Here is a 20006-nt window from a genome sequence, read left to right as displayed (position 1 = left end):
GAGTCCCTTGGACTGCAAGGAAATCCAACCAGTCCATCCTAAAGGAAATCAGTCCTGGGTGTTCACTGGAAGGACTGATGCTGAAGCTAAAACTGCAATACTTTGGTCACCGGATGCAAAGAACTGACTCATTTGAAAAGACCTTGATGCTGGAAAAGATTAAAGGCAGGTAGAGAAGGGGACCACACAGGATGAGATGGTTGGATGGCATCAGCAACTCGATGCACGTGAGTTTGAATAAGCTCCAGGAACTGGTGATGGACAGGGAAGTCTGCCATGCTGCAGTCCATGGGGTCACAAAGAGTCGGAAACGACTAAGCAACAGGACTGACCTGAACTGTGTTTTTCTCCATCTAGGATGTCCTATCTAATCCCCACACTTTGTCTTCACTCTTCTACTGACAATGAAAGACACCATGAAAAATTAGCTACTTCTGAAATCATATAGCACTCTTTTCAGAACCTGATTACAACACTTGTTACATGTAAACAGTCTGTTCACATGTCACTCTCAGGGCACATCGACTGTGTGGTGATACAGCCTCCAAAACCTTGGCATTTCCCAACTGACAACAATGTCTCTATTATTTACTGTGGGCTCACAGTTCATGCTAGAGGTGACTCAGGATAGGAGCTGCCCACAACAGAAAGACCAACCAAGTGACTGATTAAAGTCTTGGAGCTCTAAGCCACAAGAAATTCACCTGACTTCCAGAGTCAGAATGGGGGTGGAGACTGAGTTTGACCATGTGGTCAATGAGTCAATCAATCATATGAAACACAATTCCCAATTAACTCTATACACCTAAAACTCAGGAGAGCATCCTAATACATACTGATACATTGGGAGGATAACATCTGTCCTAGGGACACAGAGTGCTTCCCTGGTGGCTCAGCTGGTAAAGAATCCACCTGCAAGGTAGGAGACTCCAGTTAAGATTCCTGGGCTGGAAACTTCCCCTGAAGAAGGTACAGGCTGCCTAACTCCAGTATTCTTGGGCTTCTCTGGTCGTTCAGATAGTAAAGAATCCGTCTGCAATGTAGGAGACCTGGGTTCAATCCCTGAGTTGGGAAGATCCCCTTGAGGAGGAAATGGCAACCCATTCCAGTGATCTTACCTGGAGAATCCCATGGACAGAGAAGCCTGGTAGGCTACAACCCATGGGGTCACAAAGAGCCAGACACAACTGAATGACCAAGCACACATAAGGACACAGAAGCTTTGTCTGTGATGCCCCCAGATCTCACCCTATGTGTCTCATTTGACTGGTCCTGATTTTTATAATTTGGAATAAAACTATAATCATAAGTACAGTGCTTTCCTGAGTTCTGTGAGTTATCTAGTTAATGACTGAACCTGAGAGGGTTACGGCACCTCTCAACTTGTAACCAGCTGGTCCAGAAGTGCAGGTGGCCTGGGCACCCCTGAACTTGCAGCTGGTGCCTGAAGTGAGGGCAGTTTTGGGGAGGGCTGTGCACTTAACCTGTGAAGTCTGACCCAGCTTCAGGTAGCTGTGTCTGCAGTAACCTGTACCTTACTCCTTACTGCATCCTCCAGGCTTATGGTAGTCTCTGGAACTGGGTAGGTTATCAAACGTTTATTGAACAATAAATACTTATACAACTCATTCTTAGTAAAGTAAAGTACAAACAGTATAAGCTTTAAGTCCTAATCCTGGCTCTACCATCTATCAGAAGTCAAACTTGATTTTTCTGGGGCTCAATTCTCTCAACAATAAATGGGGTTAACAGCACTTCTACAGTGTCCTTATGAGGATGTGATGACATTTAAACTGCCTGATACAGTGCTGAGGATCAAGTGGATATTTAATAAACATGAACTTTCTATCTCCCTCAGGATAGCTAACAGAAACACTTGCTAATGAAAAGTCACTGGTTCCACCTTCACGGTCATACTAAATCCCATCCTGCTAATTATCTAACAAAAGTTTCCTTTAGTATCAAAGAAATGGTTGGTAAGAGCATTAATGAATCACTGTTAATTAACAGAAAGTCATCACAGCTACTAGAAACACAAATAAAAAGCCACACATCTAAATGATGGGCAGCAAATGTAGACCAAGCTAGAGAAATGAAAAGTTATATCTAAATTGCAACAAATAAATGTATGAACCTAGGATCTTATCTAACTATCGAAATGTAATTATTCACAAAGCTCTGCTCCATTTTCCATCTACTATTCTTAGATGAAGGGTTACTCAAGAATACCCTTTATATAACTTTCAAACAACTCAAAAATTAAGTTCTATAAGTATCTTGAGCAATCGCAATGTCAGAGTGTGTCTAAGGTCCGAAGGAGTCACTTTAAAACAGTCATTCCAAAATACAACTGCTTGGTTGTCCAAAAAAATAATAATTTACATTCCTGTTAAAACAGGATAATGACAACATAAATAGTAAAAAGAAAAGTAAAATAAAAAGTTAAAGGGAACAGTAAGCTTTTACCCATATATACATTTTTAACAATGACAGAGCATATCAAAGATACTGGGGTAGGGCATCCTTAGTGGCTCAGTGGTAAAGAATCTGCCTGCCAATGCAGGAGACTTGGGTTCGATGCCTGGTCCGGGAAGATCCCACATGCCCTGGGGCAACAAAGCCCAGGCGCCACAACTACTGAGTCTGTGCTTGAGAGCCCAGGAACCAAAAGTACTGAGCCATGAGCTGCAGCTGCTGAAGCCTGTACACCCAAGAGCCCACGCTCTGCAACATGAGAAGGCACCACAATGAGAAGCCCATGTACACAAACAGAGAGCAGCTTCACAGCAGTGAAGACCCAGCACAGACAAAAGAATCAATCAATAAAATTATTTTTTTTAAAAAAAGAGATACTGTGTAAACAACAGAAGTAAGGAATAGTGTAATGAATAACTCAACAATCATGCTAGTTAAATTGTACACAAAACCTATACTATATGCTCAAAATTTTTTCTAATGTTTTCTTCTGTTCATAAAACATTTCATAATAATGTACATACACACATAAAAAAGATTTTTAAATTGATCCTGAAAATGCTGTGATTTAAAAATTTTTAAATTAAGTCTGACCATCTGACTAACAATAATATATTTTGAAGCAACCAAAATTTCCAAACTATGAGAACTAATACAAACACCTCTATTAAACCACTACATAAAATATAATGTAATCTTTTTTTACAGAATTTAAAATTTATAATTTCTCTAAAATTAAAAAAACTATAAAATACATGTCTATTCCCAGAGAAGGAAATGGCAACTCACTCCAGTATTCTTGCCTGGAAAATTCCATGGACAGAGGAGCCTGGCAGGCTACAGTCCATGGGGTCACAAAAAGACAAGACGGAGCAACTGAACACACACACTATATAATTGTGTGCTCATATATATATATATATATATAATCATGTTATAAATTTAAACTAACACAGTATGTCAATTATATCTCAATAAAGCCAGAAAATATAAATTTTAATTTTCTTAAAAAAAAAACACATCCATTAATTTCTTTGTCAGTTAGAACTCACATTAACCTATGCATATAGGCAGTTTTGAAAACTACACAAAGTTAAAAAAAAAAAAAAAAAACACAAAAACATGACCCAACTATGCACTGTTGACAAGAAACTTATAATGTTTATAATGATATAGTTGAAAGTAAAAGGGTAAAAATACATACTATACAAACATTAATTAAAAACATTAAAAAATAAAAATATGAACTATGTATAGCAAGAATAAAGGATATTTATAAATAAATCTATATTTCTGAGACAGTACTTATTTATCTTTGTTATATCAATGTTTACATTATTATACATACACCTAAGTTGACATAGTATCAACAGCCTTATACCAGCTTTGAAATTTAACCACCAATGTCTATGCTAAATTTATTTTTGAAGTACAGATGAGTATATATTTAAAATTAATAAACTATACAGTTACTTTTCTACAACTGACTATAAGTTCACCAATTAAACAAAACTACTCACCTAAGTACAGCTATTAAAGGTGCATATATTGAATCTCCATCATAAACATACATATGATCCCAGCTACATTCTGTAGCAAAATGATTGAATCTTAATCTTAACACTGCATTTGGACTGAAAAAAATTAAAATATTTAAAAATTAATATGTAATATGTAAAGCATGATCTGAAGAAATCTTACAATATTTATTAAAAATCTATTTACAGAAACTTAGCTATAAATCCCTAAGTCATCAGTATAAAAGATTGATAAGCAGTCATATGCAATTTGTAAAAAGACATACAACTTCAAAATCTATTAACCAGCCATAGGCATGCATCATCCTTTTCTAAAAATTTAATCGACAGGAAATGTTCTATGTCTTAATTAAGGTAGAGATACATAAACTGTAAACTTCATTGAAACTTTATTGACATGTACACTTAATATATATTCAAACTGTACTTAACTAAAGTTGATTTTTAAATTCAGCACTGAAGACTATTCGTATTTCTATCAACCTTTAACTACAGGTACTAATAAGGTCTTCAAATTTAATCAAAACATCTCAGTATAATACACTGCCATTTGTTAACAAATAAAGGAGACCATAGGTTCACAGGGAATTAATAACTCTAAAGTTTAAAAAAGCTTTTAAAGTAACAACAACAACAAATACCCAGTTTTCCAGACTCTTTAAAAATCATAAAACAGTTAAAAAATAACTAATATCAATTCATCTATGATTCATTTATATGTTTAAATAGATAAATTCAGTCACAACCCTAATTATTGAAAAATGCCTCTAAAACGACAATTAACTGTTTTACAAAATGTTCTTTTTTTAACACCCTTAGAACTAAAATGATGAACAGTATGAACAAATGGCATAATTCAGCATGGAATATTTTATACTTTCTATGGAGTCTTCAAATTCTAAAACAAGCTATTTAAAATAAGCCAAAAACGCATACTTTATTTAATGCCATAGTGACAGAACTTAAAAATAAAATATATGCAAAAATTAAACTACTGTCACAAGGGTACTGTAATTTATAGTAAACACGATATCTAAAATTTATAAATCCCATTTTAAAATATAATGAATAATGTTTTCCAACAATAAGCAACAGAATATGTAACTTTGAAGCTGTTATACCTTTATAATGTTTTATATTGCTAAGCATTTATCACTGCAGAATAAATTAATTTAACCCAAATTGTATACTTACTAGCCTTCAATTAGCCATGTACATTTAGTTTTATATTTATAGTTAATTGGACCATCTGTTAAATATCCAGAAGGTTCTGTTAACCTAGAAAACAAAATCACAAAAATGAATACCTATAATAGCATAAAACATTTAAAGACACTAATTCAAGCTTCCAAAAAGGAGAACTTGTTTACAACTTAAGAAAATTTTCAAATTGCCATTTATCTCTCTAAATCTCAAAAAAAACTTGTTTTTTAATTTCTTTAAGTTTTTATATGATTGTTGCATTTTACAAACTGGAGAAACACACTGAAAGACTGACATTATACAGATGGGTTCCATGCTGAAGCAAAATGAATTCAGTAATACTTCCTCTGCACAAAAATTAGATGGAGGCAAAAGAAAGATCAAATGCATTTGAAAGATGCAGATCCATGGACCAGAGAAATAGTATATGTACCTAGCGCTTTGGGGGGAGGTTACAGTGTTAGCTCTATTTGTTTTCATGCAGCAGGACTGCAAAGTAGATATCACCAGACTTTACTGAATTCAGCTACCTGTTTTTATATCATTTTCTTTTGCCTACTTTCTACCTAGTCCAAGAACTCAATTTTAAAAATAGGGTAAATCAAGGGGTTTTTAATTATCCTCTATTTTAAACACAAAAAAGAAAAAGATAATTAGAAAAGCTTCAGATTTTCAGACTTTTAAAACATTTAAAGAATAACCCAATTCTACTTCATGTTGTTCGTAGCTCCAGTCCATTTATTTTATAAAGAAAAGACAATGTTTTAAATAATTAAGACATCTTTCCATTTAGCCTTTATACATTTATATAGGCACACACATACACACAGGCTTCCCACGTGGCGCTAGTGGTAAAGAACCCTCCTGCCAGTGCAGGAGACATAAGAGACACAGATTTGATTCCTGGGGAGGCAAGATCCCCTGGAGGAAGGCATGGCAACCCACTCTAGTATTCTTGCCTTGAGAATCCCATGGACAGAGGAGCCTGGCGGGCTACAGGCCACAGGGTGGCAAAGAGTTGGACATGACTAAATCGACTTAGCTCGCACACACACATACACAGAAACACACCCTGGGGCTTATCAGTCTTTATACATTCACATATAGATACACACACATATATATACATGTACACAAAGATATCAGGGTCATTATCTAGTTTAAGGCAATATTAAATTCTCCTTATAGCAGTGAGTATTAAAAACATTAGGGGGGAAAAAAGCTTCATTTACCTAAACCAGCATTGACATAAAGATCAATTAATATAAATGTTACTTATAAATCTTTCAGAATCCTTGAAAATTACTTTGGGCAAAAAAAGGGGCTAATTCATGCTTGGAAAACTCCAGGGTTCTCAAATTAATCTAACACTAAATTTCCTACGTATCAGGTGTTACTGTAAGCACACAGTGCTGCTGCTGCTGCTAAGTCACTTCAGTCGTGTCCGACTCTGTGCCACCCCATAGACGGCAGCCCACCAGGCTCCTCCCTCCCTGGGATTCTCCAGGCAAGAACACTGGAGTGGGTTGCCATTTCCTTCTCCAATGCATGAAAGTGAAAAGTGAAAATGAAGTCGCTCAGTCGTGTCCGACTCCTAGCGACCCCATGGAATGCAGCCTACTAGGCTCCTCGGTCCATGGGACTTTCCAGGCAAGAGTACTAGAGTGGGGTGCCATTGACTTCTCCTAAGCACACAATTTTACCTCACTTAAAAATCTCAAAAACTCCACGAGATAGTAAACATTATTAATCCCATACTACAGATAAGAAAACTGAAGTACATTTGTAATAACAGGTTAAATAACTTGTCCTGATTTGTCACTTCCAATAATAGCTCCAGATGAAGTAATTCAAACAAACTTCCACTGAAGATAACTGAAAAAGTTAAAAGAACAATTTTTAAATCTTATAAGTAACAGAATGGTTAAGATCTACTAAGCCAAGATGCAGAAGTTGCAAATTCTTTAAGAACTGGGCATCCAGAGTGACTTTTGCTATGGAGAATTTCATCTATTTATTAGAGACTGCCAAAAGGCAGAGAGTGCTTTTTGCAGCCTCAAGGAGGGAGGGGGAACAAAAGTTGGAGGCAATAACCTACAAAAGTAGGGGCTCGAATAAACAGCATGGCACTCTGATCTAGGACATGATGATTTGCTAGAAGGGTGAAGATGAACCAGAAACAAAATCTGCATGGACTGCAAGCCAGCTACAAGTCATCGGGATGGCAGAAAACTCCGAGACCTACCACCCGCTTAAGGTGAGACTAGAACTACTATTTGGAGAAGGAAATGGCAACGCATTTCAGTATTCTTGCCTGGAAAACCCTGTGGACAGAGGAGCCTGGTGGGCTATAGGCCACAGTGTATTAGGCCAAGTCTCCTAACAGAAGATACAAAAACATTCTGTATAAAAAGATAACATGATCCCAGTCCTCAACTTATTCCCAGCAGTAATTTTTCAAATAAGATGTCTACTATAAGCATTTCATGGGAATCTAACAGAAATATATTGTAAGGTTATTTTCATCATAAAGATCTCATCAACTTTGCCCCCAAAGCAACTACTTGACTTGTTTGGTGTTTTCCATTTTCATATAAATCTTATATATACAGCTAGTGTACCCAAGGACACCAGTAAAAGCAGTTAGATAAGTGTACCCAAGGAAAGATGAAAGGTACATGAGAATTTACATCCTGTTTTAAATGTATCTAGTGTATATTTCTTGTCTCCAGACAAGTTCATGTTTGTTCTTTTACTTATTCTTAAGTGAAGTTGTAGACTGTTAGGCCCATTTTATAAATAAAATTGTCACTTGTTAGGTCAGCAGCCGGAGAAGGCAATGACACCCCATTCCAGTACTCTTGCCTGGAAAATCCCATGGATGGAGGGGCCTGGTGGGCTGCAGTCCATGGGTGGCTAGGAGTCAGACACGACTGAGCGACTTCACTTTCACTTTTCACTTTCATGCATTGGAGGAGGAAATGGCAACCCACTCCAGTGTTCTTGCCTGGAGAATCCCAGGGACAGGGGAGCCTGGTGGGCTGCCGTCTATGGGGTCGCACAGAGTCGGACACGACTGAAGTGACTTAGCAGCAGCAGCAGCATAATCAAAGATAATCAGGTATATGAAGATAGAAGACAACAAAATAACAACCAACAGAATAGCTTCAGAAAGAGATCTGAAGAATTCCCAATATGTGGAGATTATCAGATGTGCCCTACACAATAAACATGATTTACTAAGTTCAAAAAGACAACAGACAAGATTTAAAATTTTGGCAGCTAATTGAAGCCATAAAAAGTAACAGTATGATTGAAAAATAATGGAAATTCTAATTATGAAAACTATATTAATCAAAATTAAGAATCTGATGGACAGTTTTAACAACACATTGTTGATGTTGTTGCTATTATTGTTGCTGTTCAGTCATCCAGTCATGTCCAACTCTTTGTGACCCCATGGACTGCAGCATGCCAGGCCTTCCTGTCCCTCACCATCTCCTGGAGCTTGCCCAAGTTCATGTTCATTACATTAAACATATTAAACACAGCTGAAATAGGATGAGCAATCTAGAAGACAGGTCCATACGAAAATATCCAGACTACAGCAGGATGATTGAGGCTTCAACCCATTGAGTGTGAGTCACTCCAACAAGCAAAACTCCGAGAAGATGAAATCCTAGCCAAGGACAGGAGAAATATGGAATGGGGAATGGAAGAACAAAATCATATACATCAATTATGGTCTTTTAACACATTAAATAACACATTAAACCCAGATAACCATGAGGGTGTGATCACTCACCTAGAGCCAGACATCCTGGAATGGGAAGTCAAGTGGGCCTTAGGAAGCAGCACTACGAACAAAGCTAGTGGAGGTCATAGAATTCGAGTTGAGCTATTTCAAATCCTAAAAGATGATGCTGTGAAAGTGCTGCACTCAACAGGGCAGCAAATTTGGAAAACTCAGCAGTGGCCACAGGACTGGAAAAGGTCAGTTTTCATTCCAACTCCAAAGAAAGGCAATGCCAAAGAATGCTCAAACTACTGCACAATGGCACTCATCTCACACACTACCAAAGTAATGCTCAAAATTCTCCAAGCTAGGCTTCAACAGTACATGAATCGTAAACTTCCAGATGTTCAAGCTGGATTTTAAAAAGGCAGAGGAATCAGAAATCAAATTGCTAACATCTGTTGGATCACAGAAAAAGCAAGAGAGTTCCAGAAAAACATCTACTTCTGCTTTATTGACTATGCCAAAGTCTTTGACTATGTGGATCACAACAAACTGTAAAATTCTTGAAGAGAAAAGAATATCAGACCACCTGCCCTGCGTCCTGAGAAATCTGTATGCAGGTAAAGAAGCAACAGTTAGAACTGGACATGGAACAACAGATTGGTTCCAAATTGGGAAAGGAGTACGTCAAGGCTGTATATTGTCACCCTGCTTATTTAACTTATATGCAGAGTACATCATGTGAAATGCTGGGCTGGATGAAGCACAAGCTGGAATCAAGACTGCTGGGAAAAATATTAATAACCTCAGATATGCAGATGACATCTCCCTTATGGCAGAAAATGAAGAAGAACTAAACATGTTCTTGATGAAAGTAAAAGAGGAGAGTGAAAAGGCTGGCTTAAAGCTCAACATTCAGAAAACTAAGATCATGGCATCTGGTACCATCACTTCATGGCAAATAGATGGGGAAATAATGGAAACAGTAAGAGACTTTATTTGGGGGGGCTCCAAAATCATTCCACATGGTGAAAGCAGCCATGAAATTAAAAGGCGCTTGCTCCTTGGAAGAAAAGCTATGACCAACCTAGACTGCATGTTAAAAAGCAGAGACATTACTTTACCAACGAAAGTCCGTCTAGTCAAAGCTATGGGTTTTCCAGTAGTCATGTATGGATGTGAGAGTTGGACCATAAAGAAAGCTGAGTGCTGAAGAATTGATGCTTTTGAACTATGGTGTTGAAGAAGACTCTTGAGAGTCCCTTGGACTGCAAAGAGATGGAACCATTCTAAAGGTTCGATCCTAAAGGTTTCCATCCTAAAGGAAATCAGTCCTGAATATTCACTGGAAGGACTGATGCTGAAGCTGAAACTCTCTCCAATATTTTGGCCACCTGATGTGAAGAAGTGACTCACTGAAACAGACCCTGATGCTGGGAAAGACTGAAGGCAGGAGGAGAAAGGGATGACAGATGATGAGCTGGTTGGATGGCATCACTGACTCTATGGACATGAGTTTGAGCAAGTTCCAGAAGTTGGTGATGGACAGGAAAGCCTGGCATGCTGCAGTCCATGGGGTCATAAAGAGTCAGACATGACTAAGTGACTGAACTGAATTGAACACATTAAGTATCCTAACAGCTTTGAATAGTGTCTATTTGATACACACACCCCCACATCTTCTCTCTCCTCCACATTTTTATTTACAAGTTGCTGTAAGTTAACTTTACAATTTAGACTTTAGTTAATGTGTGCTTATGACTGAATATGAAGAGCAAGTAATACAACCAGTGATGGATACAATGACTCTGGAAACTGTTTCCTTGTTTTGGACAAAAGATGAGAACTTCTTCACTTAGAAAAAGTATATATTCTTAGGTAGAAACACAGCTTTGTTGGTTGTTTGGGGCTTCATATGTGTTTAGAAGGATGCATACAGAAGAAGCTAATTAAAGGGCAGACTGTATCAGTTATCCATTGACTTCCACTTCAAAATTTTGCCTACTCTGTGAAAATGGATCTAGGCCCTTTGAACAATTTTTTTTTCCAGATGGCAGGATACTAAGCCTGCAGGCTTTCTCAACAGAGCACACTGGAGACTGCAGAAGGAAAGAGATCTGCCTCCTAGGTTCCAATGTACTCACACAAGCTCCTGCACCTTGCTGGCTTCTGGAGCACTAGGCTCCTACAGTGCCTGATGGCCGCCAGCACCCAGCCACCAACAGGACCCCCAGCACTTCCCCTCAGCTAGTTCTGCAGAGGAGTACCTCCAGGGAGACACCACTCCGTGAACAGCTTTCCCCAGCATCCTGTAAGTAACCACAGCAAGGCACAAAGGGCAAATGGCAAGCAAATTTCACAGGTAGAGCTTTCCAGCGACTTTTCAGCCAAACAATAAGCCAAGTTTCCTCTCCCAAAAAGGTCTGGATCTCAGGCCAGGTTCCAGGGACTCTCACTTACGTGCTCTATCTCAGACATAACGTGGTAGGCACTGATCCTTGTATCTAGTATTTCCATATCCTGCAGAGTTCTCTTTATTTCTTAGAAAAGACCCTGATGCTGGGAAAGATTGAGGGCAAGAGGAGAAGGGGATGACAGAGGATGAGATGGTTGGATGGCATCATAGACTCAATGGACATGAGTTTGAGCAAACTCCAAGAGACAGTGAAGGACAAAGAAGCCTGGTGTGCTGCAGTTCATGGGATCGCAAAGAATCAGACACGACTGAGTCACTGAACAACAACAGCAGCCAACTTCTCATTGCTCCAATTCATGTTAGAGTCTATAATCCTTTACATTAAGTTTTTCCTACTCAAATGACTCTGTGATTCTCTTTCCTGATTGGACCCAAGTTAGTTAGTGTTAGTTGCTCAGTCATGTCTGACTCTTTGCAACCCATGGACTGAAGCCCTCCAGGCGCCTCTGTCCATGGGATTCTCCAGGCAAGAACACTGGAGTGGGTTGCCATTTCCTTCTCCAATGCATGAAACTTAAAAGTGAAAGTGAAGTCACTCAGTCATATCCAACTCCTAGCAACCACATGGATTGCAGCCTACCAGGCTCCTCCATCCTTGTGGTTTTCCAGGCAAGAGTACTGGAGTGGGTTGCCATTGCCTTCTCCCCCAAATATACTGCATGTACTCAATTTTGGTTTTAGAAACCAAAAAATTCATGTGACTTGCTTTACTGCAACATTGGCTTTATTGTGGTGGTCTGGAACAGAGCCCACAATATCTCTGAGGTATGCCTATACTTCGGAGAAGGCAATGGCAACCCACTCCAGTACTCTTGCCTGGAAAATCCCATAGACGGAGGAGCCTGGTGGGCTACAGTCCACGGGGTCATGAAGAGTCAGACACGACTGAGCGACTTCATTTTCACTTTCATGCATTGGAGAAGGAAATGGCAACCCACTCCAGAGTTCTTGCCTGGAGAATCCCAGGGACGGCGGAGCCTGGTGGGCTGCCGTCTATGGGGCTGCACAGAGTCGGACACGACTGAAGCGACTTAGCAGCAGCAGCAGCGTGCCTATACTTGTTCTTAAGTCACAAGTAACAGCAGAAATGATTAAATCAATGACAGCTGGCTATAGGAACCACGCATTCAAAAGCCATGTAATTACTGGCAGCCCTATATATATATATATATATAGTGACCAAAAATAAATGAATTTAAAATCCCCAAACATTTGGCAGTTAAACAGACAAGTCTGAAGAACAATTACAAAAAAAAAAAAAATGTAATTGTTAATACTAAAACCACATCATACCAAAATTTATAAGATGAAGCTCAACCACTGTTCAGAAAGAAATTTATAGCTCTAAACATATATATTAAAAATTTCAAAATCAGTTATTTTGACTTGGGAATTTGGGAAGCCACATGCATGCTCAGGGAGACTTTTCTTATACTTCAAGCTCAGAAAAATACCTGAAAAGACTCTACACTTCCACCTCTGGCTGATTTTTAGACTCAGAGCAAGAAGGAAGTGAAGGCTAAGGCAGGGTCATAAACCACCTGGCCAAGCACTGCAGAAGTGTCCAAACAGAGTTCATCTGCACACAGTAAGAGAGTTCTTTATTTTTTCTTGATGTCAGACACTTGAGGAAATCTATGTCAAAACACTAGCTTACCATAAACTAAGGAACAGTGACTTTAGAAACCACACATAACAAAGAATACAGTCATTACAAAAAATAGTTTAGAAAAGTCATTGAACAAAAATACACATCTACAACCACGTAAAACAAACCCTGAAAGGGGCGAAGAACTCAATTTCTAGAGTTATCACGTTAAAATAATCCAATGCCCAGGCTCAACATAAATCACGAAGCATATAAAGAAACACGAAAGTTTAGCCATTCACAGGAGAAATTAACAGATACTGTCCTTGAGCAAACACAGAAACTGTATTTGTTAGACAAACACTTTAAATCAAGTATTCTAAATATACTCAAAAAATGCTGAAGGAAATCAAGACAAACAGCTCATGAAACAGGAAAATGATGTCTTGACAGAGAATATCAATAAATATTTAGAAATTTTACCATCACAACTTCAAAGTCATATATTATTTCCATTATCTCAAAAACCAAGTGAATAAAAGAGGAAATTCTCTATAAAAATTTCCTCTGGATTTAAACAAGGCTTAGATCCATCAGTGAGGTCCATTAAGAAATCCTTCTCCATAGTTTCTGATAGTGTAACAAACCCTTAAAATAAAAATATTGTTACAATTTAACTGCAAAAATCCCAAATTGGGGCTGAACCTAATGATACAAATTATCAGACATAAATTACACCTGTTTGATAACAGTTTAGAGCCTCAGAGAGTCAATTTTAAAGGAATCTTAATTTGTTCCATGACCCTACACAGCCACTTTTTCCATTTTTTCTCTAATGGAAGAAGAGAAGTATAACATATTCAAAAAATACCTTAATAGTCAAGAAATATGCAGCTCTTTTATTAATAGTAAGAAAATAAACCTGGAAGTTTAAGAACAGACAACTTTGCAACTGCTGTTGTTGTTGCTATTCAGTCATTAAGCCATGTCCGACTCTTTGCAATCCCATGGACTATAGCATCCCAGGCTCCTCGGTCCTCCACTGTCTCCCAGAGTTTGCTCAAATTCATGTCCATTGAGTCAGTGACACTATCTAACCATTTCATCCTCTGCTGCCTTCTTCTCCTTTTACCTTCAATCCTCCCTAGCATCAGGGTCTTTTTCAATGAGTCAGCTCTTCAAGTCAGGTGGCCAAAGTATTGGAGCTTCAGCTTTAGCAACAGTCCTTTGCAACTATTATCTACAGTATAATCTATCTTCTGCAAAGAGTTGGACACGACTTAGCAACGAAGCATGCATGCACTCTAACTTCTTAGTTAGGAATATCGCTCCTGAACTGCATATGAGGAAATCTACTGCTACTTGGGACTTCTTTCCCCAAAACCTCTCGATTTCTCTATCACCCACTCACTCAAACTAACCCAGTCCTGTGCTATGTTCGGAAACTTCTTCCCCTTAGTTTAAAATATATTCCCCCTCCTCTAAAGAAACACATACTGTAGGAGTTACCACTATAACCCTTACCTACCACCCATAAAAGGTCACGCAAAAGAACTGTTATATTCCCCCACCTCAGCTGCACAACAAGAGCACATGAAACCTACCTACTCTGTCCCACCCTCTTCCTCTTCAGAGGCACAATTACACAGACTTAAGAGAAAACGCTACTCACCTGAAATTCTTCTCTACCTTCATCCCCATCCCTAACAAAAGTACCTACCAAGAGCTTATCTTCACCTCTACTTACTGCAAAGAGGTTTCCTTTTTGCCGTTTTCACTCTATTAGAAATAAGTGGGGTGCTGACACAAACCAAGACAAAAGGGATGGAAAATCCTTTCTTATCATCAAGAGTTAGGAGAAAAGGGGGGAAAACTCCTACCACTTCCACAATATGAAGGAGCTCCTGATCTCTTCTCCAGCTGAAAGAATCTTCACCTTTATGCCACTTGAACAAAGCACTCCCATTACACACTTTGGACATCTTCACAACCTGGAACTGTTCTAAAATTCAGAAGTCTTGCGCTCCAAGGTCATACTCTGACCACAAACACCTAGTTTCCAACCTATTTCTTCACCTCTTACTCTTAACGTCTATACATTCCAGATGGGTTGAGATTTTTAAAAATTAGGTAGCATACACTACAGGACCAAAGGTCCATAGCACAGACATTATTTTTCTGACAAAGGTCCATCTAGTCAAAGCTATGTTTTCTCCAGTAGTCATGTATGGATATGAGAGTTGGACCATAAAGAAAGCTGAGTGCCAAAGAATTGATGCTTTTGAACTGTGGTGTTGGAAAAGACTCTTGAGAGTCCCTTGAACTGAAAGATCAAACAGTTAATCCTGAAGGAAGTCAATCCTGAATATTCACTGGAAGGACTGATGCTAAAGCAGAAGCTCCAATACTTTGGCCACCTGATGTGAAGACCTGACTCATTAGAAAAGACCCTGATGCTGGGAAAGACTGAAGGCAGGAGGAGAAGGGGATGACAGAGGATGAGATGGTTGGATGGCATCACTGACTCAATGGACATGAGTTTGAGCAAGCTCCAGGAGATGAAGGACAGCGAAGCCTGGTGTACTGCAGTCCATGGTGTCGCAGAGTAGGATATGACAGAGCGACTGAACAACAGTTCAGCTACATAAAAGGTAAAATAGGCTGCTTCTGTTTCTCATGTTGTTTCTACAATGCATTCTAAGTTTTAAGCAATTAACTTCTCTCTTAATTTGTAGCAACTGTGTTCTTGAATTGAGAACCATATTGACATGGTTAATCTAGATCAGGGCTCCATAAACCTGTAGCCTATTGTGTGTTTGTGTAAATGAAGTTTTATTGGAACACAGCTACACCCATTTGTTTACATATATCGAAGACTGCTTACATGTTACAAGAACAGTTGAGTAGTAGCAAAAGAGACCATCTGGCCTACAAAGCCTAAAATATCTACTATCTGGCCCTTCACAGAAAAAGTTTGCCAATCTCTGTCTAGATGCCTGCACGTGCCCATATGCCTTGCCAATGTCTCACCAGCTGAAGCGCTTCAATCCAGAGCCCTTAATCAAATAAGCACACTACGATGTTTATAACACAGGAATGGCCACTACTAAATGCAGGAAAACCAGCAGAAACATTAAACAGAATTAACATTAAATCAGTTAAAGTGTTATTCTCTACCCTGGCCATGAATACAAAATCTGATTAAGACATTTTAAAAATAAGAAAAATGCAATTGTTTTAATATTATAAAGTATTACAGAAAACAGTAAGTCCTGCTTATCAAAGTATATGGCTTTAATGCCAGCATAACCACTATAGAGAGAAAATATCAGATCCACCCAGGGATAGTCTTTACCCAGAGTTGTCTTTGGAAGTCAACTTCACATGCAAGTCTTTTATTAAATAGTGTTTTTAATTAAAATATTACTTGATATTTATTGACTTATTTTTAAATAAAATGAAGAGAACCTCTAGATTACATTCATTGTTTTTCCCTCTGCACTCTGATACTTTATTGAATTACACCGTGCTGAGCCTGCACTTCTTCCTGCTTTCTTTACAGTGTGCTGTGCATCTTCACTCCCAAGTCTGCACTCTCTGTCCACCTGATCCCTAATAAAAGTTGAGGTGAGATGACTTTTTCCACTACAGTAGAAGTCTCCAAACTTTAATTATCATGTTCTCTCATCAGGAATATTTTTTACTACATAAATATAATATATGTATGTGTGTGCTTATCGTATCTGACTCTTTGCGATCCCATGAACAGTAGCCCACCAGGCTCCTCTGTCCATGGGACTCTCCAGGCAAGATTACTGGAGTGAGTTGCCATTTCCTTCTCTTAGACGTATATTTACATGTTAATAAACATAGACCATTTAAATATTATGGACGATGAAGCATAAATTTAAGAAATCAAAATTAAAAATAATAGTAACAGAAGTCCTAATGTTTTCTTCCCACACTCCAGTAAGTCACCTTGGATATCAGCCCACTTTGGAGATCACTAATTTGTATGAGTCATATCCTGGCCACAGCAGTATTGACTTTATTAGCTAATATTTTCCCCCATATAAGTACACTAACCAAGCTGCATATACTAATTGGACTGGCCCCCAGCACACACTAACTAAAATGTCTGCACACTGACCTCAGTGAGAGCAAACAGTATGTGCTTGCTTAGCTATCAAGCCTAGTTTTGAAGGAAGGCGCTTTTATTCCTCACTCTCCCAGGATCTGGGGTAGAAAATCACTGACTTCTGGTTGAATGCCACTGGTAGGACCATCGCCATCTCCCTCCAGCAAATAAAGAGAACTCTTTTCTATGATCCTTCAAAATACTGTATGCCCATTGCTGAGTGAGAGAGTTAGTTGCTCAGTCATGCTCAACTCTTTGCAGCCGTACAGACTGTAGCCGGCCAGGCTCCTCTGTCTAAGGGATTCTCCGGGCCAGAATACTGTGAGTAGGTAGTCATTCCATTCTCGAGGGGATCTTCTCGACCCAAGGATAGAACCCAAATCTCCTGCACTGCAGGCAGATTCTTTACCACTGAGCCACCAGGGAAGCCCCATTCCCATTGTTAATCTTTCCCAATTTCATCTTCAACCAGACTTCAAACAGTTGCCAGGACAAAACAGTGTCTTCAGGCAGAATGTTACTAAGACCAATCTCAAAAAGATTTTGTCATCTCAATCCATTAGTTATTGTACGTCAATACTTATCAATGGATAAGTTATACTGGACTTGACAACAGTTATTCTGGGTCCTCAGAGGCCTAATTCAAATATTTGAGTATCTGTGGGCCAAATATCATAATTAAGCATTTAATATACTTTCAGATTTCTGGCCATGTTAGATATGGTTAATGTCAAGTTGAGTTCCACATCAAGCAAGCAAACTGCAAAGATAGGAAGAAAAATTATTAGGCAAAGCTGTTTCAATTTTGAAGAGGCTATTTTCAGTCATACTCTTTTTTTTTTTTTTAGTAACTGTAAAAGAGCATATATTGTCCACTCTTCGTGTTTCCATATGAAAGGATTTTGATGAGACTGACACTCCTGGCCTCTCTTCCCACATCTCACTCCCTCCTCCTTCCCCAGTGCAGAAGCGGTGACTTCTGATTGGTAAGTTAAGAAGAGAAACCTGGACAAGTGAGGTGCAGCCAACTTAGAAGTGATGCATTCTGCCTACCTTCCTCTATACAGTAAGGGCTCTGCCTGGAACTATGGACCAGCAATTGCCTAGCACTGCCTATGGATAAACTATATAATTCAAGTATTTTTTTAGTTACATAGTCCCTTCCACATGCTAATCATCCTTTTCAAACTCATCTACTATCTAGTAACACAGACGACCTCTTCCCCTTTGGCTAAACTGACATCACATCTACTAATCATTTCAGAACCTTAATGTGTCTGTAACAAAATTTTTGGATTCATTTTTAGGTAGCATATAGTTTAGGTACCTACAGGGTAAAACAGGTATCTTTGGCTCAAGCAGTGTTTCAGAAAAACACTGGGGCCAAACTGATGAGACCATCAAAATTCCACAGCATCTTTCTTATCAATTAGTAAACTTATACCAATCACTCAGACTATGAATTCCTCTAAAGTCATTCCTTTAAAATAATTTAGAGTGTGAAGAACCATTTAAATGATTCCTCTAAAATCATTTAGAGTGTGAATAATCATGGTAGATCAAAGAAAGCCAAGGAAGGTATACAAAGCATTATAAGAAACTAAACCCACAAATTATCCTGTATTATTGTTGTTAAAAATAACAAAACTCAATTGACTACCATGCTTAAAGAAATGATTTAATTTTATGGTTAATTGAATAATATGATTAACTAACTCAAACAGAATACCTTCTTTCAATGATTTGCTGCTATATGTACTCTTGAATTTATTTTTATTGCTGTGTTAACAAACTACCATAAACTTAGAAATTCCAAACAGCATGCTTTTCAACATTATTTTCTCACATTCCTATAGGTCGGAGTCCCTGTGGACTCAGATGAGAGTTAGCTGAGCTGAGCTCTTATCTGGAGGCTTCTGAAAAGAGTCCACTTGCAGACTCATTCAGCTTGTTGACAAAGTTCAATTCTTTGAGTCTGTGGGACTGAAAGCCCCGTTTCCTTGACAGCTGCTGTCCAGGGGTTGCTCTCAGCTCCCAGAGGTCATTCTAGAGTCCTTTTCCACATGGATCTTCCATCTTAACCCCTCTAGCAACAATATGTTAAATCCTTCTTGCACCTCCAACCTTTGGCTTCCTCTCCTTCCAGCAATCCTAGACACTTGTAAATGGCCCATGTGACTAGGTTAAGTCTACTGAGATAGTCTCCCTCTGGCCATACAACATAAAATCATGAGAGTAACACCAGGAAGCAAAAGTCATAAGAGCCATCTTAAATGCCAAGCTATATTCTTGGTGTGGGGGTAAGATTTTGAAAGGTCTTTAGAAAGCAGATTAATATTAACCTAGGGAAAGAAAGGAGAGTGAACGTTCTTAAATACAAGGTTGACTTTATGGAATGATGAAATGTTCTAAAATTATAGTTACAGATGTACAACTCTGTAAGTGTATCTTAAAAACCATTAAATCGTATACTTTAAACTGGTGAGATTTATGTTATGTAAATCACATCTCAATTAAGCTGTTAAAATAGATAACACAAAAAAAAAAAAAAGGAAAAAAAAGTCTTTGCCCTCCTGGACCTTACATTCTAGAACAATGCTGTCCAACAGAACTTCCTGAAATGATAGAAATGTTTTATATGTGTGCAATATGGTAATCACTAGGCACACGTGTCTCCTGAGCACTTGAAATGTGACCAGTGCAAAAAGTGCACTGATCCTCTAAACTTACATTTCAATTTACTTTAATAGCCACAGGTGGATAGTGACTGCCACATCGGACAACTTAGGTCTAGAAAGAGGGGAGATAATATATAAATAGCAAATAAATGTAGAACATATAAAGTAATG

The 20006-nt window shown here is 38.4% G+C and overlaps 1 protein-coding gene across 8 annotated transcripts in view; it reads right to left on the bottom strand.

Annotated features, from left to right (window-relative positions):
• Positions 1–20006, bottom strand: part of ATRNL1 (attractin like 1) — an 815618-nt gene that overhangs the window by 774487 nt on the left and 21125 nt on the right. For all 8 annotated transcript variants that reach the window (XM_024985963.2, XM_059882070.1, XM_059882071.1 and 5 more), the window contains exons 2-3: positions 5208–5291; positions 3996–4109 (exon numbers count right to left, since the gene is read on the bottom strand). In XM_024985963.2, the coding sequence (XP_024841731.1) occupies positions 3996–4109; positions 5208–5291 (198 nt within the window). The remainder of the gene's footprint in view (positions 1–3995; positions 4110–5207; positions 5292–20006) is intronic.

This window comes from Bos taurus, chromosome 26 (assembly GCF_002263795.3).
Source record: "Bos taurus isolate L1 Dominette 01449 registration number 42190680 breed Hereford chromosome 26, ARS-UCD2.0, whole genome shotgun sequence".
Classification (NCBI taxonomy): Eukaryota; Metazoa; Chordata; class Mammalia; order Artiodactyla; family Bovidae; genus Bos; species Bos taurus.
Note: the sequence above shows the minus strand (reverse complement) of the source record. Positions and strands in the feature narration are given on the sequence as shown.